General features: G+C 44.4%; 1 protein-coding gene across 1 annotated transcript in view; it reads right to left on the bottom strand.

The window, feature by feature from the left end:
* Positions 1 to 26,825, bottom strand: part of PLEKHG4 (pleckstrin homology and RhoGEF domain containing G4) — an 82,376-nt gene that overhangs the window by 32,303 nt on the left and 23,248 nt on the right. Inside the window, exons 4-10 of the mRNA XM_066557645.1 lie at positions 22,859 to 23,074; positions 18,947 to 19,070; positions 17,781 to 17,874; positions 12,702 to 12,788; positions 10,816 to 10,932; positions 8,522 to 8,620; positions 7,472 to 7,620 (exon numbers count right to left, since the gene is read on the bottom strand). Coding sequence (XP_066413742.1) covers positions 7,472 to 7,620; positions 8,522 to 8,620; positions 10,816 to 10,932; positions 12,702 to 12,788; positions 17,781 to 17,874; positions 18,947 to 19,070; positions 22,859 to 23,074 — 886 coding nt within the window. The remainder of the gene's footprint in view (positions 1 to 7,471; positions 7,621 to 8,521; positions 8,621 to 10,815; positions 10,933 to 12,701; positions 12,789 to 17,780; positions 17,875 to 18,946; positions 19,071 to 22,858; positions 23,075 to 26,825) is intronic.

Here is a 26,825-nt window from a genome sequence, read left to right as displayed (position 1 = left end):
AGAAATCCTTCCAGGTCTGCAGGGACAGTGCTGTGCCTGAGGGATGTTTTGCAGGATGAGAAATGTCATTCTTGGTCATTACTGTATTTTGGTAGCAACCTACATAAGTGCCATGTTTGTAATGATCCCATAAAAGGAGGTCAACCTCCAATGCACAGTCCTGCTCTCTGAGCTGAGAGCTTCACATGCAGCTGAGGTTAAAATTCAAACTAGCCATGGTGAAGCTAAAGCAGATACGGCTAAATAAATATGACTGATTATTCTCTGCAGCACACAAATAGCCATGGTGGTTTCAATTCCCTGATTGAAGTATCTGAGGAACTGGGAACATTTTTTAGAACCCTGAAGCATCCTTACAAAGGCACAGAGGTCAAACACCAAATCTGCAGTTGCCTGTGGGATGGCTGTTCCCAGTGGATCTAGCTGAGACCACAGACCTGGCTGAATCCCTCCTCACTAGGTTACCTGACCTGGGAGCTATCAAGTAAAAACCATCCAATTAATGCAACACAGGAGACCAACACTGCCAAGAGAATTCTCTTCTGGAGCTCAGTTAGTTTAAATGTGTTTTTAGCAGAAATACACTCAGAAATCCCTTTAAAAGCTAAGGGATCAATGCACACAGTTAAATAAGTGTCCAAGCACAGTCCCAAGATGTGACCTTTGTTTCTTCTGCCTGGCTCACATTCAGATACAATAAAACTGTGTTCAGACTCTGGTTGATTTAAAATCCCAGTAAGATCCATAAAACTGACTGGGAAAAAACCCCATTATAATAAATCCCAAACCAAAAAGTAGCCTGCTTATGGGGACAGTTTCCAGTGCAGTGGAGCCTTGGATAGGATTTGGAAACATCATTCTGGGAACACTGAGCCTCAAGATATGATTTTCTACCAGCTGTAAACAATTTCTACCTCCAAACCTTGTCTAATGTACATTAACCTGCTTATGTTTATACTTTATATCCTGGTCAAATGCACCAGTCTAAGAGCTGTGTTCCTGAAGCTGAGACCAGCAGGCTTTCAAGATGTGCTGCTCAAATACATACACACTTCATTTAAAGCCATATCCTTATTTCACTGATATATCCTTTTGCCCACTTTCAGGACTATGATCTATATAATAGTAGGAGCTGTGCTATTAACCAGCCCAGCAACAGAAGTATCTATCCCAACACAGTTATATAAAAAATGGTTCTTGTGGGATAGCCTGGGCTAAGGCAGGAATGTCAGGCAGTTCAGCTAACATCCTATACTGGAAACTTTTTGTAATTTTTTTCCATAATATTTTTAAACAGATAAAACACAGTGTGTCATTAATTACCTAATGCCCTGTTGGCATGACAAGCATTGCAAACAAAAACAAGCAAAACTGGAGTCTTCTGGGTAAATTCTCACTGAATCCAAGAAGATTTAGGACATAAGCAGAAAATGAAAAACAGAAAGGGAGCTGAGGGGAATCATCTATAAAAAGCCCAAGAGGACAATGAAAACTTACCTAGACAGAACTCTGCAATCTTTTAGCTCTCTGCAAATGCCACAATTGACGTCTCACAGCACTTCATGCACTCAGAATGACAACAGCCCCAGCTCCACTCTCCTTTATGTACGGAGCAGCGAGATTTGTTTAATGGGAGCCTAAGTGCTTTTTACCAGGCTAAAACCACCACGCCAACAGAGGGAACAGGTTAGACTGTAACCAAAATGAATACCAAGTAGCACAGCGTGTGTTTGGGTAGAAATGTCGCCCTATGCTCCTCCCTCCACCTGACACAAACAAATAAGGCCCAGGAAGAGCACAGCCACCCATGCTCGGCCAAAGGCTTAGCACTCGTCAGCACCTTCTGTGTCACCAGCAACAGCACAGAGGCCTCTTGTGGCAGCCTCTGAGGTCAGAATTTAAGCACACGTTTTCATCTGCCTTCAAAGGTATTCTGAGTACACATCTTGTCCCAGGGTTTTAGGACTGGGTCCACAGGAGGAATATGGAAAGGACCCTGCACTGAAAGGTGCCTCTCACAGATCACGTTAGGAGGGTGCACTGTGGCAAGTGGTAGTGTGAGAGGCTCCCAAAGCTCCCAGAGAGGAATGAAGATGGGCAGGCACCAGCTCAACTGCCATCAGCAAGAGGGACACAAGCATTAGCATCTTCTGAAGCATGCACACACAGAGCACAGCAGACACACATCTTTAAAGCAGAAAGGGGATGGCAGAAGACAATAATGCCTCCAGGAAGGTTTTCCCAGTGTAAGTTGCCTGGCTATGACCACCAGCCTATGGGCAGCAGCTGGCAGTTTGACAGTGCACACGCTGTACCTTACAAACCAAGCAGTCCAGCCATCTCATCTTACACACCAGACACCTATCTCCCCACTACCCTTGCTGCCAACCTGTTCCACATTTTGGATGATCAGCTTAGTCTGACTCTGACCCAAGCTTCAGACAGTGCTGTGCAGTCCCTCAGCAGGGGCAGAGAGCCTGTACATTATCCAGGTTTACTTCCACCACAGGGAGCTCACACAGCACTTTGCAGAATGGAACATGCAGGCCTTGCAACATCCCAGGAGTTGCTACCAGCAAGAGCCCTGCTGAAGATCCATAAACATGAGGTCTGCAGCACCACACAGCTATACCCCACCTCACTGTTAACTAGCCACAGCTTCAAGGAGACCCAGAGTCTCAGTAGTGTGTGTGGAAGCCAGAACATGAACTATGGAGGCTTTTAGCTGTAAGATCACCCTCTCTGTCACTGTAATTGAGTCAGGTCCAGCACCAGGAACCTGGCAGCTCAGGAAGTCTGCTCTGTACTGTCCATTCCCTCTGCTCAGCTCAGGTCCCCACCCAGGGCTTCCAACTAGATCACCAAGCCACACTAAAAATAGCCAGCTCACAAAACCAGCTTTTGGCTCTAGCCACTCCACCCTCAAAATACAGACTAACTATACTGCCTTCTGCAAACAAAGGAGAATTCACTCCTCCATCTATTTATAAGCTGCTTATTCACAGCTAGTAAGCACAGATTCTTTTCAGATGAGGAGCTTGGGGGAAGAGATTAAGCTTATTCTGGTTCCCTGGTGCACAAAGCCAAACACTCAACATGATCATTCCTTCACCATCTGAGGTTTTTCTCCTTTCAGCTCTCACCTCTAGCCTTGGGACTATCTTGCCCATCACCATGCAGAGCATGACACAATCCCACTCCCGTGCCACGGTGAGAACTGTGGTAGAGCCAGGCAGGTGCATTCTGGTTAAAAACCATCTATATATTCATATAAAATGGTTATACCTTCTTTACTCTACTTGTGACTCATAACACATCTGCAGGATGAAAGGCATTCACTGGGCACTTGTCTAAGCACACGTTTCCAGCTGTTGGCTATGCAGGAAGGGTAACAATAATGAGAACAACAGTGAGAAACACCTGGCTAAAGACCAGGTTAAAAGGATCCTGGCCTTGCTGCCCACCCCCACACCACAGCCTCACTCAGCAAGAGCTCCCACTGCTGCTGCCTGGCTTCTGGCAGCTTCTCTGACATTGCCATCATAAACGGTAAGTTTTTGACATCCACTACAGAAGCAGCAATAAATTAATCCACTTTTCACAGCTGGCTCAGTGAGTTGCCTGTAGGTTAGCTGATCACTACACAAGATAGCCAGAAGCCAAAGCTACTCCAGCTAACCAACTCTATGTACCTTATTAAACAACTCTGGTTATTAAAAAATTCCTCTTTGAAAGTGCAAAAAGAAGTATTAACAGCATTGAAGTGATGGAGGTCTCTGTGACATGTGGCCACACTTAGCAAGAGGAACTTCAGCTAGGCTAACAGCTCTGCATTTCAATCCCCAGAAAGACTGGGACAGCAAAACCTCAGAGTTCAGCTAACAGACCTGGAGAAGCGCTGAGCCTTCAGAGCAGAGGATGGTGTAAAGGCAAATATGCTGGCTTTAAATCTACCAACAGTGAGCAAGTGGCAATGCCACCTGCAGCAGTCCCCAGGCACCTCTGGGTGGCCAGCCCTACCATTACTGCACTTCAAGAGGTGCCACAAAGATACACTGGCTCATGAGTGCCACACCCACACCAACTCCAGGACAAATTCAGCCTGGTCTTGCTGGAGGTGGGAGATCTCAGAGGGATCAGCTGAGCACACCACAGCCCCTAATCCAACTCCCTGCAATGAGCTGCCTGCAGGATGTGTATTCTGGTAACTGAGCTCCTCCTTCCTAAGCTGGGAAAAGGCAGAGTTCCAGCCAGCCTGCTTGGAGAAGACTGTCTTTCCTTTTGTGGACAAGCAGCTGGATGGGTAAGGCTATCTTCTGCAGTGGTACTTGTGGAGGAAGGAGTATGAAGGCTCTTGGTCAGCTCACAATGGGAGCAGTTACTGGTCAAAGCCACTGCTGTGGTGCTACAGCATCTCAGGATGAGACCATCCAGGAAAGACTCCCAGAAGCTCTCAAATCAACTGTTAGAGAAACAAATGGATGGAGCACAACACATCCCTCCTGCATGCCCACATCTCTGATGGAATGAGTTCAACTTTTGCAGGAAGGAATCTGTGCCACTGGCTTAGCAAAGCCTCACAAATCCCAGGTCAGACCTGAGCAGCAATGAGACCCACTGCTCTGTGCCACTCCCAAGGGCAGCTGTGCTCTCCAGGAGGTCAGAGCAAGCAGAGAAGGCTCCACAACCAATTCCACGAGAAGAGTTTCATTACTAAAGAAAAACTAAAACAATTCTTGTTTACCTCGTGCTTGTGAAAAGTATTTGGCAGATAACATCTGACTGCACTTACATGCCTGCTTCCTTGCCTGTTTTAACTTATTATCTCCAACCTGTGGTCAGGCATTTTCAGAAGGGTTCATCCATCTCTATTCTTACCAGCTCCTGGTGTTCTTTTTCCAAATGAAACCACAAAATAGCAAGAAAGACATCTGTGACAGCTAGAAAAATATATTGCCTGAAGAAAACCCCAAGTCAATCCCTTGCTTGGTTAATCCCAAGGTGAAGGTGCAGATGGGCTTGTCATCTCTATTCTTAAAAAAAAAACAAACACAATTTTAACTTCAGTTCTCCACTTGTAGTTGACATATTTTAATTAAGTGGAGCCAAAAGTCCAGAAAACTGCTCTTTAAACTGTCTTCTCTATTTATATGTAATTCACGCACATTCAGACAGTCACCTGCTCACAACTGGCCTCAATTAATGACTAAGAAGTCCTGGCAGTCATGACTATTTTATCAGACTTTTGTACCACACGAGACAATAAAAAACAACAATGGGACACGTAATAGACAAAAGAGCCAAAGGTGACTTAGAAGAGTAAAGCCATTTGACTTGCTTTTGTAAATAATTTATTTCAAGTATTGGGAGAATGGGTGTGGAATTAGGCTGCTAAGCATTGATCAAGATTTTACGATTCAAAGTTCAGAGCAGCAGTGCCACAAGCCCTGCTGAGTGCACACACAAAGGGAGTTCTGTTCCATTTTCACATATCACCAGTTGAAAATCAAATATTGGACCTACATACATCACTAGCCACTCCATGCTAGCTTAGTTGGCCAGTTGCAATATTTTGTCTCTATCCTGCTTTGATCATATCTGTTAAAGAAGCCTTTGAAAATCATAATCTTTACAATATTAGCAGGGCTTAGAATCTTGAATATCTGCACATCAGATAGGAAAGAAGGAGTAAGTGCAAAGCCATGGAGGACTGAAAACCAACAGTGCCTTAAACAGAGTTCTCTAGCCAAGTGATAGAGCTCTTTTCCCCATTTAAAGGGATCCTGAAACAAAGAAGAGTGGACTTCTTTGGTCCTCTGCCCCAAGTTAGATGAAAATTTAAATACTGCATGGATTTTAGTTTCTGCAACTACTCCACAGCATAGAAAAGAACAACTTTCTCCTGCTATATTCAGTTACACTCCTTAAGCTGGAGAAAGCCACATGTATTTGAGCCATGGCATACAGTCTCTTTTCACACTGGCAGACAATGAATATAACCTGAATTAAGCAGAGAATATGCTACACAGCTTCAGCATGCACTCAAACACCGTACAATCAAAGAATTCTGTGTGTATCCCCCACCCCTGCCCTTGCTAAAGTAATCAAAGCAGTAAATTATCCTTAGGGGTTCTGTCAGATCAGGTTTCAAAGTTGATCATTTCCCTGCACAAAAATATAGGCTTAGCTTAAAACCAAAACAAAACATAAAACTCATGCACATTTTCCCATTCTCCTAGGACTCTAAAGTTGCTATGTTACTTAAAATAAAATAAATATTAATTAAAAAAACTAAACAAAGCACAAAACCCCACATTATTGTGCTTCTCATGTCATGTGAGAATGAAAAGCTTATACTGTAGCAATTCAATCCAAAATTGCATCAAGATTACTTCACCAGTTCAGCAAGAGAACTGTGTCTGCATAGTCTGCCAGAGCTGCTGACAGGAGCCACAGCAAGCAGGGAACAGAAACAGTTACACAGCCTGCCCTCATGCTCCTCTCTCTGCACCAAAATGTTGATCCTCTTCTTCCAGTGACAGGCAGCAACTTGCACTGTCATCCACTTGCTGAATTTTAAAAGAGAAATGTTTTTTTCACAGTGTTTGGTTGAGATACTCCATAACTACTTTGTTATCTTCTCTGGATTCCCTCCCTTCAAACCTCCCAGCTTGTGATGGCAACATGGAATTGAACCAGAGCAAGGCTGTGGGTGCACAGAGCTATTCCACACCACCCTGCCACCCCCCATGCCCTCACCTGCACCCACATGCCAGTGCTTATCTCACACTGAGCTGCAAGCTCCTGGCTGCAAAGGCTGCCTTTCTACCTTGCTGTTTGCACAGCACATAGCACAGAGGCCTTCCCATGCTGATAGGCTTCAGGTGTTTTAACAGCACAAACACAAGTTGTGCAATGCCCTGGGGATGTCAAACAGCTGGGCTCTCTCAATCCTCGCTTCTCATACCGACCCCACAAATGGGCAGTGAGTATTTGTTTGTGCAAACTGTACCAATGTGCCAGGAGATCAGAGCCTGCCTCAGCCAGCAAGCATTCCTCCCAGCTAAGGTCCCTGGAAATCCCCTTGCACAAGGAGTGCCTTAGGAAATCACACAGCGATAATGGCCTGCACCTAAACATTCATCACTGCTATCATCAATTAAGGCTTGTGTTTCACAGGTACCCAAAATATCCACTTCTCTCTCCACTACAGAAGATAAGTCTGATTTGGCTTCAAAAAGGAAGTTGAACCATCTAAGTGAATTGACCTGGACTAGTTTTTGGACTGGGGAAGAAGCAATCAAGATAAGAATAAAATTCATTACATTTTTCACCTTTACTGTTATTAACATAATTCCTTGCTACACAAAGCTGTTCTCCAGCCTGCACAAACGATAGGGCACCTCAGGGAGACTCCCAGCACCTGCTTTTTGCTCATCCCCATCTCCTCTCTCCCAGTCTGGGGGCTCACCTGTAGTCTTGGGTAAGGGTGACACAGGACGCCTCCTTCCCCAGTCTGGCGAGGAGCGCTCCGCCCTCCTGCTGCACCCTGACCAAACTTGCATCTTCAAGAACATTCTTCATCAACTGCCTTGAATTCCTCAGCAGCACAGCTGCATCCTGGAGGGATCACAAGAGTGAGGTGAGCAGATATTGCAATCTACAGGCAACGAGGGAACAGGCAAAAACCGGAACCTAAACCAAAACACACCAAAACCACATCTCACTGGGCCCACTCTAGGAAAAGGGGACGTTGGTTCCCATAAATGTTTCTCTCCAGCCTGATAAGTCTAAAGTGATAAACAGTGCTCCTTATGCTCCTGATACCTTCCCCACCAGGCTAAAATTGTGACCCAATTCCCATAATTGTTTTTCCATTCATTTGCTGGGCATAGAAAAAACAGCTTTCCAGCCTTGCTTCCCACACATACTTAGCTCCTACTGCTCTGGGAGCCTGGATCTGCATGGCTCCAAGCCTCGGGACAAGGTGCACATGAAGGGTTTGTGGAGATACAGATGTGTGCAGGAAGGCCACGACCGTATCCTCCATCATTTACTATTGGCACCCTCAGTGCAGAGCTGGCAGCAATTCCCTACCATGTCAGGGATACAGCAGCTTCTCAAGAAGAGAAATAGAAGGTTTGTGACCATGTAGGTTTGGTCTTTGTCTCTTTGTCCCTTCCCCTTCTTGCCCACTTCCAAACTTTGCCCACACCCAAGTTTGTACCAGCTACAGAGCTCTGGAGCTGCTGAGAATGCACCCCAATGCTGGAGCTAGCACCCATCAGCAACAAGCCCAGCTGGAAACATCTCCTGGGTGACTCTGAGGAATCAGACAATCAATCAGCTTCCAAACCCACTGAAGCCTCTATCACTTCATTTGGACTAGCTCCTACTAGTACTGGGAAACCCTGCTACTACAGCTAGCAAATTCAAAGCTACAGCTTTTCTGCAGCTATCCAGCCTCGTGCTCCTTTCTGTCTCAGGTCCACCCCTGATCCAAGGTGAGCAACATGCTTACCTCAGCCTTTCCTGGTAATTTTGTGGATTCCACTTTATTAATAGCTCCCTGAAGGAAGGCACAAACACCCTGGCATTGTTGTAGCAAGTATTCCAGCTTCTACAAGAAGAAAAGACCAAGGCAGAGATTATTGTCTCACGGCTGACAGGAAAGGTCTTCTGAGTTTGCAAAAGCTTCAGAGTACAAAAATCAAGAGAGGATCAAACACATTAATCCAAGGGTTCAAATGTATCATTCAGTGAGACTATATCAGCAAAGAGAAGCCCATAAGAAGCTTCAGCTGCATCACACTAGACCAAGGCCTCTATGTAGACCTTAGAAAGCTGCATACTCATGGCTTGGATGGGTCATGCTTTACAGAAAAAAACCCCAAAAACTAGTCCACTTATGTCTCACATTCTTCCATTAGCATTTCTTGTAACTTTCCATGATGATGAATCACACTGCATAAATTTCAGAGAAACAAAACATAAAACAAGTACTTGGAATTTTTCTACTTTAAATAATTTCTCCTCGTATTAAAAGTAGTGTAAATTAAAGATTAGGAAACTGGAAAGCTTCCAAAATTAAGTACCTTAACCTATGGACAATTTGAAATCCTTCCGCTCTTCAGGGTGGGGGGGAAGCAGGGAGAAAAACAAACAAAAAAAAGTCCAAACATTTCATAAGGGCTTGTAAGGCACTATTTTTTAGAAAAGTTAATGATACAAAGCCTGAATACTGCCAGATGCCACCCTCTAAACACTAAAATCAAGAGAAGGGAGAAACAGTTATTCCAAAATAACTGTGTTTAAAACAAAACAAAAAAGCAGCTGTTTGAATCTTTACTGAATTGAACTCCCTCCTCCCCTGGAGTGCTGGAACACTGCCAGCAGTGACAGATTAGCAGGCAGGATGCAGGTGAGATCACTGAGACAGGAAATAAATGCTGTTTGCCACATAGCTGCAGAGCTAAAGGAGCTGAGCACACGGGTCATTATCACACACAGTATAAACAGGCATTCCATACAGAATGATTCCCATACTAACTCCATTTGGTAATGTTTTACATGCCAAGACAAGAAATAGCCTGATATTATGGTGCTTCCTTCATGAATTACCCTTCTGCACACACAGAGCACCTCAGCTCTCAAGGTATTCTCAACTCTGTCCATTAAACTAATCCATTATTTCTTGCAAAGTTTCTCTGCTTTGTCACTGCCAAATAAACTTCAACTTCTCTAAGTTCTCCAAGTCAATCCTTGGCACAGATTAGGCCTCTGTACCTCTACTGCATCAGCACAGGTTCATACAAGTACTTTTAGATGTAAGTTGGAAAAAATAAGTTAACATTTGGCACATGCCAAGCCTATCTTCTGAAGCCTACCACCAGCACCAGAGTGGTGCTATCTGTGACATCTTAATCATGGCACTCTGGGTAGCAAGGTCAGAGCCAAAAGACCACTGGAAGCTGAGGTGACAATTCTGTCAACCACCAGGGTCAGCAAACTCAACATGAAGGCAGCCAACTTGTGTGCAGATTTACAGAGATTTAATCCTGTCTAGTCTTGGTGTGCCAAATAACTCAATAGAGCTTTTAAAGATTCAACAAGCACATGGTTGACAGCACTCAGGCTCCCTCCACAGCACAAGGGCACACAGAGCTGGGTATTGGTGCCATGGATGCCACCCCTGCAGGCTTCTGGCAGTCTGCACATACCCTGCTGCTTGCAAGTAAAAGATATTCCTAGAAGAAGAATTCTGAACTGATTATCCAGAACTTCCAAATCTCACTCATGCAAGGACTTCAGATATTACCAAGGAGATAATAGCTTGATTTGGGAACTTGCTCCAAAATCAAAAAGATTTAATTTGTTATTACAATCAGGTTCTTCATCATGAGTCCAATGGCAACATGGTACCAACACCTTCTGCTGAGATTAGTTTCAGATGTCTGTCCTCCTGTCTAACTCAAGAGCTACTTGTGTATCACAAGACAGGATTCCATTTCAGATTTGACCATATTTTGAAGGCAAGAAAGAATAGAAAGAATTAATGCAGTTCAAGCAAACGAGTAAAAAACTAAAACTTTAGTTCCTGCAGTCATGCCAAAAGACCACAGTGTGTACTCATCTTATGAAGACAGTATTAGCATTTTTTTTTTGATACGAGAGATTCATTTGCATTCACAGCTTTACAGGAAAATTGTCTTTTAATGCTTGTAGGTTCAGCTGTTGACAGGTTCCTGTTGTTCCCATCTGTTACCATGCCACTGCTTCTCTCAGACACCAAAGCACACAGGCCATTGTACTCACCCTGCGGAAGCTCAGCCAGCTCTGGTGGCAGTATGGAAAGGTCCCTTCCAGCTCTAGAGGCAGCTGGGAGCTGTCTATGTGCTTATGGAGGGATTTCATGGAGGTGAGAAGTTCAAACTGCACAGGAATAGAAAGGAAAAGAAAAAAGTTCACTTGTATTAGGGTGTGAGTACTGGAGGAAGAGGGGAAGGTTAACAAAAGGCAGAATCTATTATTTCTTTATCTGTCTTGCACAGAAGCACAGCATGGAGTGTGTAGCTGCAATATCACAATATGAAAGGGAAAAAAACCCAACAAAAATTCAATCTTAGAGCAGCTTTTTAAACAGCTCAGTGGGCAAACCCTGAAGGAATGCAGGCCACAACATGCTGTTTCACCAGGCAGAACATCTGTGATGGAAGTCTGGCAGCAGCCAGCCTTCTCCAGAGCCAGCACCTCCTGGTGTAAGCAGAGCAACTCCCTCATATGTTCCCACAGTTGTGCTGTGATTTGCATCTGTTTAGAGAATCTGGGAGGTTAAATCTAGCCCCCAGCTTCCCCATCTCACTTCCTATAAAAGAGTCTAACAGACCAGCCTCTGCCCTGCCCTCAGCTCTCCACTCATCACAGCAGCTATTTGCTCCAAGAGTTTCTTGGAGCTTGGCACAGGTAACTTGCCCTCTTCACATCCGTAGGACCTCAGAGCATTTCTACACTCACCAGAGCAACAAGTGCTCCTGCAGGTACATGGAAGCCAGCCCAGACACAAACTCAGGTGCAGACATTTAACTCCTACACACACACAGTGTGAAGTTTCTACCTCCTTACAAAATTGTGATGATGCTTCCAATTCCTCCTGCATGCCCATGTGTTTATTAGCCTTTCCTCTGTTCCCTCCTACACTCTTTGTGTTTGTTCAATGTGTTTAATGTCTTCTGTAACTCTCCCTGCATGCACATGCCTGCAGCCCCCATTCTGACTCCAAATTCTTCCACATGGGGGGAATAAGGAAATGGACCAATAGCATTTGTTATTCTTTAGCCTTTGGGGACACCACACCTCATGCACAGCAAACCTGACACCTGTCACAACATCTTCATCCACAGGAGCCAAAAGGGAGCTCCTGGCCTGCTCTGAAACCTACAGAGCTTCATCAGGCACATAACTCTTGCAGCTTGCAACAGTCTTGGAGCACAGGAAGAGGACTAAGATGAAGTCTGCTGACCACAGCATGGCTGGGAGCCTACATTTCTTATACAGCTATAGAATAGCAAGACAATTTTACTTCTAGTGGGGGAGTTCAGTGATGTTGTGGTAACTTTCCCTCCTCTTGGTCTTTCCAGATATTTCAAGCTACAAAGGGAACCTCACACAAATGCCCATCTCATCTTCCCCTTCTTGCAGAAGTCTCTCAGCCACTGGCAGCAGCAGGTATGAGAGGAAACAGAGGAGATGCAAAATCCAGGAAAGTAACAGGCACCTTCAAAGGTGGAGTTCAGGATTCAGCATAATGTGATCTCTTCCTGACCACACATTTCCCCGCTTGTTAATGGGAGAACATGAAAAGCATCTCTAGCTAATTGTGCAGAGCTCCTCCAGACAGTTATCCATGTTCCCAACAAACCCCCTGTGTTCTGAGTCCCCAGCAGACTGACGTAATTGTGGTGCAAATGTCACTGATGGGCGTGGCAATAAACAGCAGGACAGGGATCTGTTCAGCTCACAGAAACACTACAACCCAGTAAATACCACACCCATAGAGACCACAGCCACAAAACAGGGAGGATACCTATGGAAATTTCATGTGAGAATGAACATACATCAGTGACAGGGAATTTGCTGTCTGGACAGTTAAATAAAGGATATCAGGAGTGGCCAAGCAAACTCCAGATAAATGGTTCCATTACCTGTCCTGCTGGCGGCTTCTCCATCCGAAAAGTCAGATCTTTTTCAACCAGAAGCAGGACTCCATGAATACAGTGAGGATCCATCTCCTACAACAGAACAGAGCACAAATCCATTAGTCATCTGCCTTGGATACTAAGGAGAATATACCACACCAGGTTCATAGAAAGTTTGCAATTTATCCTTCAAAGGCATCTACAAAGCCTGGAAGGCAGTCACCAGAAATTAAGGAAGGCCAGTCTACAAAATATCAAGGTGATGTCTTTAAGGTAGTTTGCTTCAGATCAACTAGTCCTGCAATATTTAAGGAAGCAATGGAAAAGGTCAGGTGTTGGCTGTACTAAAGAAGCTCTGCCTTCTGCACAGGGAAGTGAATCAGGGAAAAAAAAAAAAAAACAGAACTTAAAAAAAACTAAACCATGTTCTGTGTCCAAGTTTTTTCCTGATAACTCTCCTGGTCACTTCACCTAACTGAAAGGAAGTGGCTTTCCCCCCTCCACCCCCAATCCAGTGCCAAAAACATCATCTTGTCTCTACTTACTGCCAATTTACAGTCAAGTACTTGCATCCTGTTTCTACTGTTAAACTGACAGAAATTGCAAATAAAAGGGATGTTTGGCAGCTGTAATTCAAACTCAGTGATCCAGGAGCAGCTCTCCCGTTACAGAAGCATTCTACAGGGAAGTGAGAAACAGGCAGAGAGAGAAACAGTAGGAAGAGGGAAGCATGGCAGAAAGATCCAGACCATGGAGACAGGACTCCCTACATATGTGATGCCTGGACCAGGAAAGCAAGGAGAAGAGCCATTAAAGCTGTTGTGCCACATGATTAAACAAGAGCCATCCCATTTTGATGTCTCCTATACGGTCTTTGCCTCTGTAAAGATCTCAGGAATTGTCAAGCAACAAATCCTTTGTGGTGTTGCTCGAGCTGGAAGGAACCTGCCACACAGCAGGTCACAACAGCAAAGGAAACTTGTTTAAATAAACAGCTCCAGCAGTGAGCAGGGTTAAATATCTGCCAGGAGCAGCAGAGCCAGAGTACAGAGAGAAGTGGACCAACAGAGACTGAATGACCTAACCTGACATTGGGCCCAGTTCAGCAATTAAAAAACAAGGCAAACACAAGGAGCCCAAATTCTGCAAGTGAAAGTAGCAGCAGAGATCCCAGAACAGAGGAAAAAGGCCTTTCTCTCATCCAGTCCTAAAACATGATCCTTTTAAACAGAGAGCAAAAAAACCCCAACTGAAACACCTTCCAAAACCATGAGAATTTTCTAAATTGTAAATTTCTCCAGTGAATTATTCACATTTTCACTGTTATTTGAACACTGATTAAAAGGCCAAAAAGGATTTATTACATAATTAGGCTGCATTAGGTAAATACTGAAGAGAGGATGGGGAGATATTACAGCTGTATCACCAGCTCTGAATTTATCTGCTAGAAAGTACTGAAGAAAGAAGACTGGACACAACTTCAAGACTGCTGATGGTACTAAACAAATTTTTTCTTACACAATCCCTCTTCTATGCCAACAGTCACAAGATGTGCAATATGAGTGAGGGATAAAGGTAGTGATGGTGTAACAAGAGGTTACCACAATAGCCAAAATACTCATTTGTTTGTTACTCCTGAAAATAGAAACTGAAAAACCATTCACAAATAAAGCTGTCAAGGGAAAAGTTCAAGGTTTTCCAGCTCAAGAAGAAATTGTATTTCCAAAGAAATCAAGTACTTTTCACCACATTTTTAAATTTAAACAGCTGAAGATAAATCAGTCTCATCTAGCACTGATGGAGCAATCCAAAGACTGAAACAGTTTACCAGGAGCATCTCAGGAGACAAGCAGAGCTGGGAACAGCAGGATGACACTTGAGGAAGCTTTCCTGCAGCTTTATGCACAATCTCTTACCCTCTCTGCTAACAAAACCAACTTTATGGAAGCAAAGAAACAAGAGTTTCATACATACAAGTGAACTCTTCACCTCCCAAAACAGGTATAGTTTGGACAGCATAGAATAGAGGGGCATCAATAGGAGTTCAGAAAGCACCAGGGTAAATACAGAGCCTTTTATAATTATTCCTTTTAAAGAGAATTAGATATTTCTTCCAATGTTTCTCAGACTGAAGTTCCAGTTTTCTGGCTTCCTGCCCCAAATGGAAACCCATGGCCAGACTTAACAACGCTGGCACAGTCTGAAGCACAGGCTGCCAGGAATGTTCGCACAGAGGGGACAGTCCCCACACACCTCAGTCAGTCTCTGAGTGACCACTCTAATGGAGTAGCAGGGGTTCCCTGTCTTTAACATGAGACCAAGTTCCTCTGCACTTCTGCACTAAGTGAGAATGCAAATACACCTCTTGAACAGAAAGGTTTGCACAGAACTTCTCTGCTTTCAAATGCTAAACTGACTCTTCCCAACCCAACACGAAAACACAGCCTTCACACTGATATGGGAAATTCAAAAGAATCTCACTCTATTAAGACTCAGGCAGAGGGAAATCCCACAGATACTTGCTCACTGAAGGCAGGGTACGCATTCCACTGTCCATGCCTTGTCTGCTCACTGAGCAAGGGATCAGTCTAGGACTTCTGAGCAGCAAAGCTCCTCTTAAGAGCCACCCTCCACAGCACAGAGCTTACCTGTGACAATCTGTAACCAACATTACAGCATTTATCCTGCAAAAATCCTTGCTCCAAAGCATCACTACACAGTTTCCCACAGGAACAAGCCTGATCTATTCCTGCAACATGCACGCACTGTGCACTTCCCTTCACCTCCGCACAGAGCTGCCAGAGCTCCTCCTGCTTCTTCCTGAGATAGCTCTGCAGCTCCTTTGATTCTGCCCCACTCCCTCTGCTCTGGCTGCTGTCTGGAACAGAAAGATTTCTCAGCCATCCAATATTCCAAAAAAAAGGCGAAAAAATTATTGCAGAATACAACTGGCCCTACCCTGAAGGCAGAGAGGACAAGCTCCCACCAGTTTACCAGGTGGTTCTGGACAGAGGAACTGACAGACTCCCATTGCTGTAGGGAAAACTAACCTACAAGCACCCAAAGTTGTTTACTAGCATTTAATTCCAATCATGCATTCATTCTCAAAAGATGGAGAAATGGAAGGAAGATTTCCTCAGGCTGACATATCCTGACCCAGGAACCTTTGCTTCCCAGGAGTCTCTCTAGGCTTAACAGAGCCCAGCAGGAAGGGATTCTGCAATAGGGCATCTGATCTGTGCTGCCCCACTGTGAAGCAGTGCTTCCCACTGCTGGGTTAAGAGGAAAACAACCCCTCAGAACTGAATAAGCAGTGCTGGACCTCAACATTAAACAGATTCCAGCACATTATCATAGTAGGCTTCACAGAAACTATGTAAGTAAAATCCTCTATAAGGGGAGTGGTGGACAGCAGAGAAATGAGCTCTAGAGACAGTCTGCCAGAGACAAGAGACACTGAGATGTGCAAGGGATTTCAGAAAGGTCCCCAAGGAGGTGATGTGCACGGTAACCTTAGAGATGTAACACACAGTCTGTACCTCAGAACAGTCACTGGCCAAGCTAATCTTGCTGCACTCCAGAACACTTAGCTTGCCTCAGTGTAGTTATGCTCAGTTTTCTGTATTACTCTACCCTTGTTCCAGAGCAGAGGACAACATTTCCATGGGATAACAGAGTAAATGCTGAGGATCTTAGTGAGGCCAGGGATTACTCCTGTGCCATAACTAGGCGATGAGCTACCTGAACAGGTCTCCTTTACAGAGTCTTCAGAAGAGTCAGTGTAAGGATCAAAAACCCATAAGCAGAGTAATCAGCCTTTGTAAACAGTAAGAGTAATCAGTCACTGCTACCTAGAGCACACACTTAGGTCCAGCAATCTGTCTTACAGCACATTAAACTCTGTTAAGTAACTGTAGCACCACCCTGATAAGGAGGTTCTCAGAGCCAAACAGCCATCACAGCACAGCAAAAAGCTTCCCCCCTCCCTCATTTCAGAGGGGAAACTTAAGGTTAAAATGGCATTATTACCATGCTTGTATGAGAATTGAGACAGCCAGAACATGTTACTGATTTCCAAATCAGGCAACTAAGACTGCCATGCAACTTACATGGACGGTGAAATGCTCAAAAGCTTTAGCAAGCCTACTGCCATGTGGGCACAGCATAAAAGAGAACGTGTTTGCTTGTTACCTCTGCAGAACTGAGCAGGGCACAGATTACTCCTTCACCACAGAGAGTGAGCACACTGATAGAGCTCACAGCTCCACCCAGCCCAGGAAGCAGGAGGAGACAGACCTCTGAGTCAGACTCAACTCTCAGATGTGGCACTGAAGCACATAAACCACAGACATCAGCTTCATTAAAACATTGCCCTGTTCCAGTTTGCAGAGTTTGAGTCCTAAGAGACCTAAGCTCTGATTTAAAAGGAACACCTGCTTAAACAAGATTAGTCATCACTGCAACCCATCATCTCCCTGTCTTTCTAAGAGCAGCAGATAGTTTCTATCTGGGAGGGGGGGGCAACATAACCCACTGGCTTCCCAAGTGACTGATATGAAAGCCTTTGACCTGAAGCAATATAGAGTTACAGCACATCCGATTCTAATCATTCACTGACAGCCACATCAACAGCTGCACGTGCTTTTCCACCTGGCACAGCAAGCAGTGTCCTTCCCTTCCCATGACAGCAGCAGAGGCGTCTCTCCCTCCCTTCTCTGCAGCAGGCAACAACCCCTGCACATTCCACACAGCCCCTCAGTGCAGGGGACAACACCTCCAAGCAAGATAATTCATGACAGCATTGAGACTTGGGTACGGGCTGTTCTCAGCACTGAGATGAAAGCAAATTTGGAGGGGTGGGGAGGGGTGCTCTCCCCTAACTCAGACTGGCTTAGGTTTTTTGCTTCGTCTGCAGTCTGGCAAGTCCAGGTCATCCTCCTAAAGCAGGGCTGGGTGCGTATCTCCACCTCCCAAAGCCAACTGAAAGCCAGGTGGCAGATGGAGACACAAGCAGCAGATGGAGATGTAACATCCAACCATGCCAGCAAGGCAGCCAGTGCTCCTCTGCCCAGGCTCAAGGCTCACCTGCAACGTGCTGAATGCCTTGAAGAGAGCAGGAACGGGAGAACAGCGACGAGCATCCACAAGAACAGTCAGACCCAAAGCCTGACATTCTGGTCTGCAAGGACAAAGATAAAAAGGTCACCTTTGTCACCAATGAAAATTAATAAGACTATAAAAACAGAACCTGTAGTCATGGCAGGGTGAAAAAAGACCAGTACATTATGGCTTTATAATAACAGGAACTAATTAGCCACCTTCTCCTGAGCAAAATATATACACAGAAACCACCAAATAATTGCTCTGTTTTTACCTTTGCCATATGATTATATGACTTCCACCCAATTTCCCACTTCTCCTATTCCTAGAATATTTGTCACTGATGGCAAAGGTGCTGATGCACACTGGATAATCCACACAGGAAAACCAATTCTTCCTAATTGTGTTCAGAGACAAGCTCGGTTTCAGCCTCACTGTTTCAGGAGAGCAGCCAGTCTGGAGCAGACCCAATGTCTACCTCATCTAGAATCAGATTTGAAGGGAGAAGCATAAGAAACAAAGCATGAGTTTCTCATGGATTAAGCCTGCTCCCCTTATTGTTATATGGTTTAAAGGCCTCAAAAAATCACTATCAGAGTTGCTTTACCTCTTCTTATTTAATCATATACAAGTGAAAAATAGTGATGAGCTGGGGAAGAAAAGTCTGTCATAGTGAAAGGAAGAGAAGCTCCAGCAAACTCCAGCCTGCAGACAGAGGCTTTTTTCAGACACACATCAGGCAGCCTCTCAACCCTTACAGATCCTTCCTCCCTCTCAGCTTGGAGGCCTGGCCCTAAAATATCATGTCACAACACTATCACAGAGCTGCTGCATGACTGCCCCATGATAGCTCCCAAATCCCATTTTCTGAACTAATGAAGGATAGCAAGAATGGCTTGGATTCATGGCAACACATGAAAACATTCAGTACATACCCAATTATATCACACCATGTGCACACGGCATATACAGAATAGGCAAAGTGCTTGCTGAACACAGGCAGGAGATTCCCAGCTGTGTAATTTCAGAACTGTCTGGACCAAGTTCCTAGGCCAATAAAGTCAACCTCCTCCCATTCCTGTCTCAATTCCCATCTCCAGGAAAGGGAAAGCAGACAGGGCAGCAGCTGTCAGCCCAAGAGCATCACAAACCTTGGGATGCTGTGCAAGTACAGAAGCAGGCGCACAAGCTCAGTGGTGTTGCAGTGGGGGTTTAACCAGGCTGTGCTCCTTGTTGTTATTATGGCCACTGCACGTCCCGATTTGTCTCTCGTACCTGTAAAAAGAGAGGGGGTGGAAATCACACAAGTCATTCAAGAGAGCCTGGTTCCAGGTCTGTATGCATCATATTCTCCTACTAAGACCCCACCACCTTCCTGGAAATCCTGCACAGAACTCAATATAGTGCATGTTGCAGATGGTAGGATGCTATAAACACACTTTCAAAGTACCCAAATGCTGCCCCAGAGTGAAGCAGATGAGCTCAGCTTGTCTCTCTCATGGTAGTGTTAAATTTGTACTGCTGTCCTCCACCCAAACACACATTCTTCATAAATATGGCTGAAGTTGCCTAACAATAATCTTGAGAAAAGCAGAAATCTCATAAATTTAAGACAGAGAATCTCACCTTCACATTGCTGTCAGATGAGAGAATGCAAACAGGTCTGCAGAACATGCACTATGTTAGGAGAGTGGGCACATGCTGAGCCCAGAATGTAACCATGCTGCAAGCAAAGCCCTGGAGCAGGAGCCCAGAGCTGCTCCTCAGAGGCTGCAGAGAGGACAGTCCAGGAGCACACTCCTGCCTGCCTACAGCTCTGACAAAGGGCAGAGGCAGTGCTATGCTTTCATTAGGTGCAGAGCTTGCTCAGTGCCCAGGGAATAGATACAGCACAGAACAGGCAACCCAGCTGAGTTGTGATACACTCAAGAAGAAATCCCTCTGCTTCAGTTAGCCAGGAAGGACAATGCTTCCCTGCCACCCATTTTCCAAAAGCCCAAAGTCACAGCTTATCACAGGAGGAGAAGGACCTAACAGTGCCAGCTTTGGGATTATGTCCAGCCTCCTCTCCAGATGCAAAAGCAGGGGTAAAGAGCAGGTGGACACAGCACTGTGGAAAGCCAGAGCTGCTTCTGAGACTCAAAATCAGGCAGTACCTGCAGTGAGCCTGCTCAAGCAACTGGGAAAGTAAGTGATTTGGTGAACAGGAAGGACAACACCTCTTTTGTGTGAAGAGTATTTCACAAGAACAGGAGCCAATTCCTGTCATACAAACAGTATAAGAAAGATGGGGAGTGGGCAGAAATCCCAAGCACAAGACAAAAGCAGAGACTTGGAGAAATCTGTTTCTTTCTCTCCTTAACTCTGTTCCCACCACAGGAGATACTGTCCTGGACCACCTCTCTCCCCCATATCCCAGGGACAGGCATGAGAGCTGTCAGGTAAAACAGACACAGATGGACAGGCACAAGCATGGAAAGCTGCCCCAGTGTCATCTCCATCTGTCACTTGGACATGACTTGAGTAAGGGCCACAGACACAGATGGACACCATTTTGAAGCAGGGCTTTCTACCTCACAGGGACCAAAACTGTGACACAGGCTTTCTCCTGCTAACAAAAATCTTTCATCATCAGTGTGATTCAGGAGGACTTCTATTACTCCTGAAGTACTGTAGCCTGGATGCTGCATAATCAAAGAGATGGAAAGAAATTAGAAAAAGCTCATTAATATAATTTGTTTCATAAGCTAAGGGGACCATCACAAAATAAAATAAAATAAAATAAAATTAAAAAAAACCAAAGCCCTCAATTACTGGAAAAATGGCTCAATAAAACTTTTTCATTTTGAAGCAACATCTTCTGTCTATCAAGCAGGTTGGGAATGACCAGAATTTGATTAAACCTTGAACTTCCACCTAGTAGTTTGGGAATTGCCTGATCAGGTCAAAAAAAGCAACCAGAGCCACCAGGGCTAGGTCTTCAACAGTGGCATAATCCAAAACTGAAACTATCCTGGAAGTTTCAACTAACTACATCAGCTACTAGTTTATTAGCTCTTATTTACCATTCATTATAAAAGTTATTCCTTCTAATGTAATTACTGTATCATTGTCAGTGACTAACATAAAGCATTTAACTGAGTGGTGAGTGCATTCCCTCAGGTGTGAGGGTGCCCACTGAAACCCCAAAGAGGCAGAGAGGTCATTCAAATCTCATAGTGCTTTTACAGGAAACATAATTCCTTCCTTAGAGAAAAACTTGCTTGGAAGCAGTATCAAACCCAATCCTTGCTTCTTGTGGGCATTTGCTATCCCTCCATCACATATTCAAATGCTTTTGTCTCATTTAACATTTGTACATTATGAGAGGAATCTGTGACAAAGGGAGCATTAGGTAACGTGGTCAGGCTTCTGCAACAGCATGGACTGAGAGCTTCTCTGAAAGACCCTCTCTACTCCTGTAACTTTTTGGGCTGTTATATACAGCATAAAAATGTCCAAACTGATCAGTAGACCAGAAGATTAAAAATCCTCCTTTGGAATTTGTTGTAACAATTCATCTCCTAATGCAAAGTTACATGTATGAATGTACCATTACTCTGCCCTGCCCTTGGTTTTCCATTTCACCTTCTTCCAGAAACTGGAAAAGTTTTAACTCCCTTCTTCTTTCCTGGCACAAAGGTGATTTCATCTCTTTCTCAATCATCCTATGAGATAAACAGCCTTCCAGTCTCTTGTTGTAAGACACCCAGTTTAATTACAAGAAAGGGCTGTAACCCTTCTCTGCACCACCTCTAATATTTACCATTTCCTTTTACAATACAGCCCAAACTATTTCAGAGGCATCACTAATAAGTATACAGAGGTAAAAAATCAGTCTCTTAATCTGTCTAGTTGTTTCCTCCCCTTTACACAACTGAGGTCAAAATGGGGGGGTGGGAGCATTTGCCCAGCACCACCGGGGAGATGCCTGTGCTGCCTTTCTGCTCTCCTTCCCTACTCCTCCACACTGCACAGTCTGCCTGACCTCTTCTCTGAGGCTGGGCTCTCTGCCCAATTTTTAACTTGTATGTGGCCCCTGAGCTGATCAAATGCAGCTCCTCCTGCCCCACACTGAACAACCCTCTGCTGGCTCTGAAAGGACAAGCCCAGAGGGGCTCCTTACACAGAGCTGCCAAATGCTGCTTCTCACTAGAGAGGTAGCTCTTACTTTCTCTGCTTTACTTCATGTTTGGTTAAACACAAAGACGTCTTGTGTGGGCCCTGTACACCAAGCAACCCTGGCTGCTCTGTCCAACAGCCTCAGCTTTGTTCACCCCTCTGCCAGTATTCATCCCATGCAGAAATTTTATCTGCAGCTATTTGATATTCATTGCTCTATCAGATGCAAACACTGAATAACATTTGACCTACATCTTGATTCTGGCAGAATAATTCTGGGAAGTTCTCCCTTGATAGCTTACAGGTTTTGTCATCTGCTATTTAGCTACACTATCATTCACCCTACATGTTGTCCATCCACTTCACTGGGATATTCCTCTCAGCACCACGTGCCATGAAATCAAATGTTTTCTAAAAATCTATTATATCTACGTGGCTACATTTAGTCAACTAAACTTCTAATTAGCAAGAATAAAACTGGTTTTCAAGAGTCCTGTCAAAGAGCATCTTCTACATTCCTATCCTTTAATTACCTAGCAGGTGAATCAAGTTCCTATTCTTCTGACCAGGTCTGATGTCAGGCCCACCAGCCCATCATTAGCTGCATCCTCACTCTGCTCTTTTTGAACTCCTGGTATGAGCCCACAGATTTGGCATTTCTGACTCATACACACTTGGTTAACATTTTGAGACTCCTGAGAGCAAATTAACATTAATGGGAGGGAAGTTCTACTTCCTGTCCTGCCCATTCGGAAACTTCAGAGGATTCAAGAAGTGGAATTTCTGAAGAGGTTTGGAAGAAATAGAATTGGCACCAGTCTCCAGTGCTGCAGAAGGAGGCTCACCTCCCTTGCCCTCCTACAAACCACATTTCCAAGACACATTCTGGCTCAGCTACTCACCAGGCAGGCAGGCAACTCCACTCCTGAGCACTTCTGGGTTCACATCCTTGACTATCGTAGGTGCAAAGTGACCACCCCAGGCAGTTCCACAAGTTGGGGATGTCGGGGGAGTAACAGGAGGTGAAGTTTCCTCCAGGGCACTGCTTTTACTCACTGGTTTCAACACACCTGTGCCAGTTGCCTCTTTCCTCATCTCTGTCTCTTCTGGCATCATCCCTGTAAGACAAGCAACAAACAGAAGCTCGAGCAGAGTTCCACCCAAAAGATCCCAGGTAAGTACCAGACTGGGGAGAGATGTGCTCCCAGCTCCAGCACTCTGCAGCTCCTCCAGCCCTTTAGCCAGCAGCATGCATGTCCTAAAACTGGTTATAACATTAATACTACTGTAATTCTATAAAAAGAAACCAATTTATTGTAAAGTTTGCAAAGTATAAAAGCTCAATTCAGATGGGGATTACTGTAGTCAAAGTTCTTTCTAAAGGTAACATATCAAGCAGTACATGTCTGCTCACAGCCTGGAAGTCTGGCACACTGCAAGTCCCTGGCTGAGCTCCAGCAGCCTGAGCATGCTGAAGTGATAAACCAGCTTCTGACAGGGAGGGCTACTCCATCAGGACAGAATTACACCCCCAACACCACTTTCAGATTAGTTCCTGAAAATATGAAGTCAACTGGAGGCTGACAGATCAGCTGGAAATTAGCCAAAGAGATCCTGTTCTCCTTGTCCAGCCTTTTTTAATTAACATTTAACTTGAAAGTCAAGAACACATTTAAAAATACTGAAGAACAGGATGATTACACCAATCAGCTCCTGCTCAAGAACTGCAGAAAATGCTTCCTTTGTCTGATACCTCAGCTCCAAAGTACAAGTTATCAGAACCAGTTAATTCTAAAATTAAATATCTGGGCTACTCCATGGAAACTAAAGCTAGTTCTATCAAGTTTCAATTTTCATGTAAAATTATCTGGAAAGAAGGAAAAAAAGTATCTACCCATGGGGAAGTATTATTCCCCATTTCCCAACATCACAAGAATTAGAAGCCAACAGTACATCTTCAATAATAGATCTTTAGTATCCTAAGTACCCAACTAGGCTATCCCTGTGTTTGCAGTAAGCTACACTAAATAAAATACTAAACTTCACTACTAAACCTGATACTTCAGAATCTATCAACAAAAATATCAACATTTCTTCACGAAAATAAGAGTGGAATATTTATTTGCTTGCTCTGAAGTCAGACATTTTAATTGCTATTTAAAATTTACTTCAACCATCCTACCTTCCTGCTGCATCAACAATGCTGACACTTGACTCAGTTTATTTACTAACAGATTCCAATACTTCATTAAAGAGCAGGACCAGGAACAAAGCAGTCCTTGAAGTGGCTTTCAATACAAGTTCTAGCAGTGAAGGAGATTTACAGGTTGAAGCTTAGCCTGAACTGCTTTCAAAATTGCTAAAATGGGTGAGAGAAGTGCCCTGAGCAGCATGGCTCACTGCAACAAATCATGCAGCAGTGGGGGAAACTAGGAGGAGCTCCCAGGCACTACACCATCAAGGGCATGATAGAATAGCTGCTCATTCCTCTTTGGTAACACCACTGGCTGAGGAGCATCCCTGGGATGCAGCCTGGCATCTGCTGCATTTGGCCACATAAGCTGCTGTGATGGCTTCAGGGCTCTGCCCAGTTCTGGGCTGTACCAGAGTCCCACTCTGTTCCTAGGGGGACATCAGCCTCCACTTCCCAGTGGTGCAAGAGGTCAATCACTTCAAACACTGCTACATCTTCCTGAGCAGCACTTTAGAGGGGCACTGATCTCCTGCAGAAAGGGTATCTTGAACATCACAGAGTCATGGAAGTTGTGCCCAAAGGTTTCACACTAAGAGCTGGTAGACTTTCTAGGAGAACATGGAATCACCTTATCAATGAGCTGTAAGGACTGGCAGTAAGAAGAACTACACGGTTTGTAGTGAAGGAGTCTGCATTAAATTACAAAAGCCTGCAAGGAGGACCAAAATGTGAGATTTCAAGAGGACAAGAAACAGAACATAGCTGTGTTCCACATAGGTTACACACCAGGGCAAGAGAAATACATAAATGTATGTGACAGTCTTGCCTTGGATATCTCTTAGGAATGAGGCAGCAGCTCCCAAAAGATAGGAAAGATTTTGCTCAGCCCACCATACACAGTCACGGTACCAGGGCTCTTCAGCCCTGGGGAAACTTCACTAAAGCTGTGCAGCCTCCAGACTATGCACATCCTGGCCAAACAAAACTCTTCCCTGAGCTCCTGAAGGCCAGCTCAGATGTGCAGATGCCAGCTCTCCCAAACAGGCCCAAGCGCACTGTTTGTTATTCACAGTCGGGGCGGAGGCACTCATTAAAGCGGAAATTGTCCAATGCGGAGGATTGGAGGATTACATCTAAAAGCAAATTGAGAACAGGGACATCTGAATTTGCCGTGTTTGCAGGTTCCACCTTTCCCCGAGGTCAAGGAAGTGGTAGGGGAGGATTTGCTTGTGTGCATTTCAGAGACATTAGCATTTTCCCTGCAAACTGCCCCAGCACCAGTATCACCTATGCTAACATGAGGTAGTAACCGGGACCAGGAATGGAACGCCCTAACAGGTGCTGCTGAATATGCCCCAGTGTGGCTTTTCAGACTATTTCTTGAATATCAAGGTATTTTCCACCCACAAAATAGAGGCATTCTTTCCAGAGCTGTGAAGTTTCAAAATCCACTTTCATTTAGATGTTAGTCATTAGGAAAAAACAGCAGTCACATTATCTGTGAATGGAACCAGTGTAAATTTTAAGCCACTAACTCAAAACAGTTCACATTTGACTTCAGACTTTTTTCTATTTATATCTAAGTCTTTCTAAGTTAGACTCTATTTGTGCACAAAATAAGCTCACTGAGAATGGAAGTAAAGGGAGAGAGTTAAGGGACAAGGAAAAACATGCAGACACAGCAAACTCAGATGCCCCAGTTCTGAACATGTATTTTGACATAATCAACAATATCTGCTGTAACAAGCAAGCTCCTCCACCTCACACAAAGCAAATTGTGCCTCTGCCCACTGCTGCTGAGGTGTGAATTTCAGATCTGAATTGACCCAGTAAAGCTTAAGCTTTGTTGTTATTTATAGTTTAGGCAAGATACCCACAGTTTCCAATCATAGTAGCAAAATGACCTCAACAAGACATAGAGAATTTAACCTACAGAACCACCTTGCTGGAAAAGTAAAGTCCATTTGTAGGACATTTGCTTTGCTTTGTAATTTTATCTCTGAATTATCTTGTAAGTACATCTCTGAGGGTTTAATGGGGCTAGATAAGGAGATGGCTTGTTTGGATCTCAAAGCAATCTAATGTAATTGAATGGATTAAGCTTTTTATAGTGCCAGCTCTAGTGTTTAAGAAGTACTGCCAGCATTAACAGATACTTGAGCTTCCCTTTGCCACAAAAAGTTTATTTGGACACTTTGGATGGTTTTCCTGGCAATTTAGGTTGTTTCTTTTGCTTTACAAACACTGAGAAAAAAGGTTTGAATTTTTCTTAAACTGCAATGCCCAAGTTTAACATCAGCAGACTTGAACCAAAAGTGTCACTTATTTCAGCCAAATCCCCAAAATCATTTTTATTGTCTTTCATTAAAAACAAACTCTGTGTGTACCCAAGAGGAGTCCACCACTGCTAAAATCTCCAGCAGTGGCCAAGATTTATTCTTTGGATCAGTGAGAACATCACACATCTCATAACAAGCTGGACCTGGTTAATTTTAAAAGGAAAGAGATGGGAACACTCTACAAGCAATCACAGCACTCATGAGCAAAGTGTCCACCCAGTACTAAACACGGACTTGGTGTTCCAAGGCCTGGTCCTGAGCAAGCAAGAAGTCAGGCCAGGTTCAGGTTGGCCAGGGGAATGGACACCCACAGCATGGATATTTCCTCACATATAT

This window comes from Molothrus aeneus, chromosome 11 (assembly GCF_037042795.1).
Source record: "Molothrus aeneus isolate 106 chromosome 11, BPBGC_Maene_1.0, whole genome shotgun sequence".
Taxonomy (NCBI): domain Eukaryota; kingdom Metazoa; phylum Chordata; class Aves; order Passeriformes; family Icteridae; genus Molothrus; species Molothrus aeneus.
Note: the sequence above shows the minus strand (reverse complement) of the source record. Positions and strands in the feature narration are given on the sequence as shown.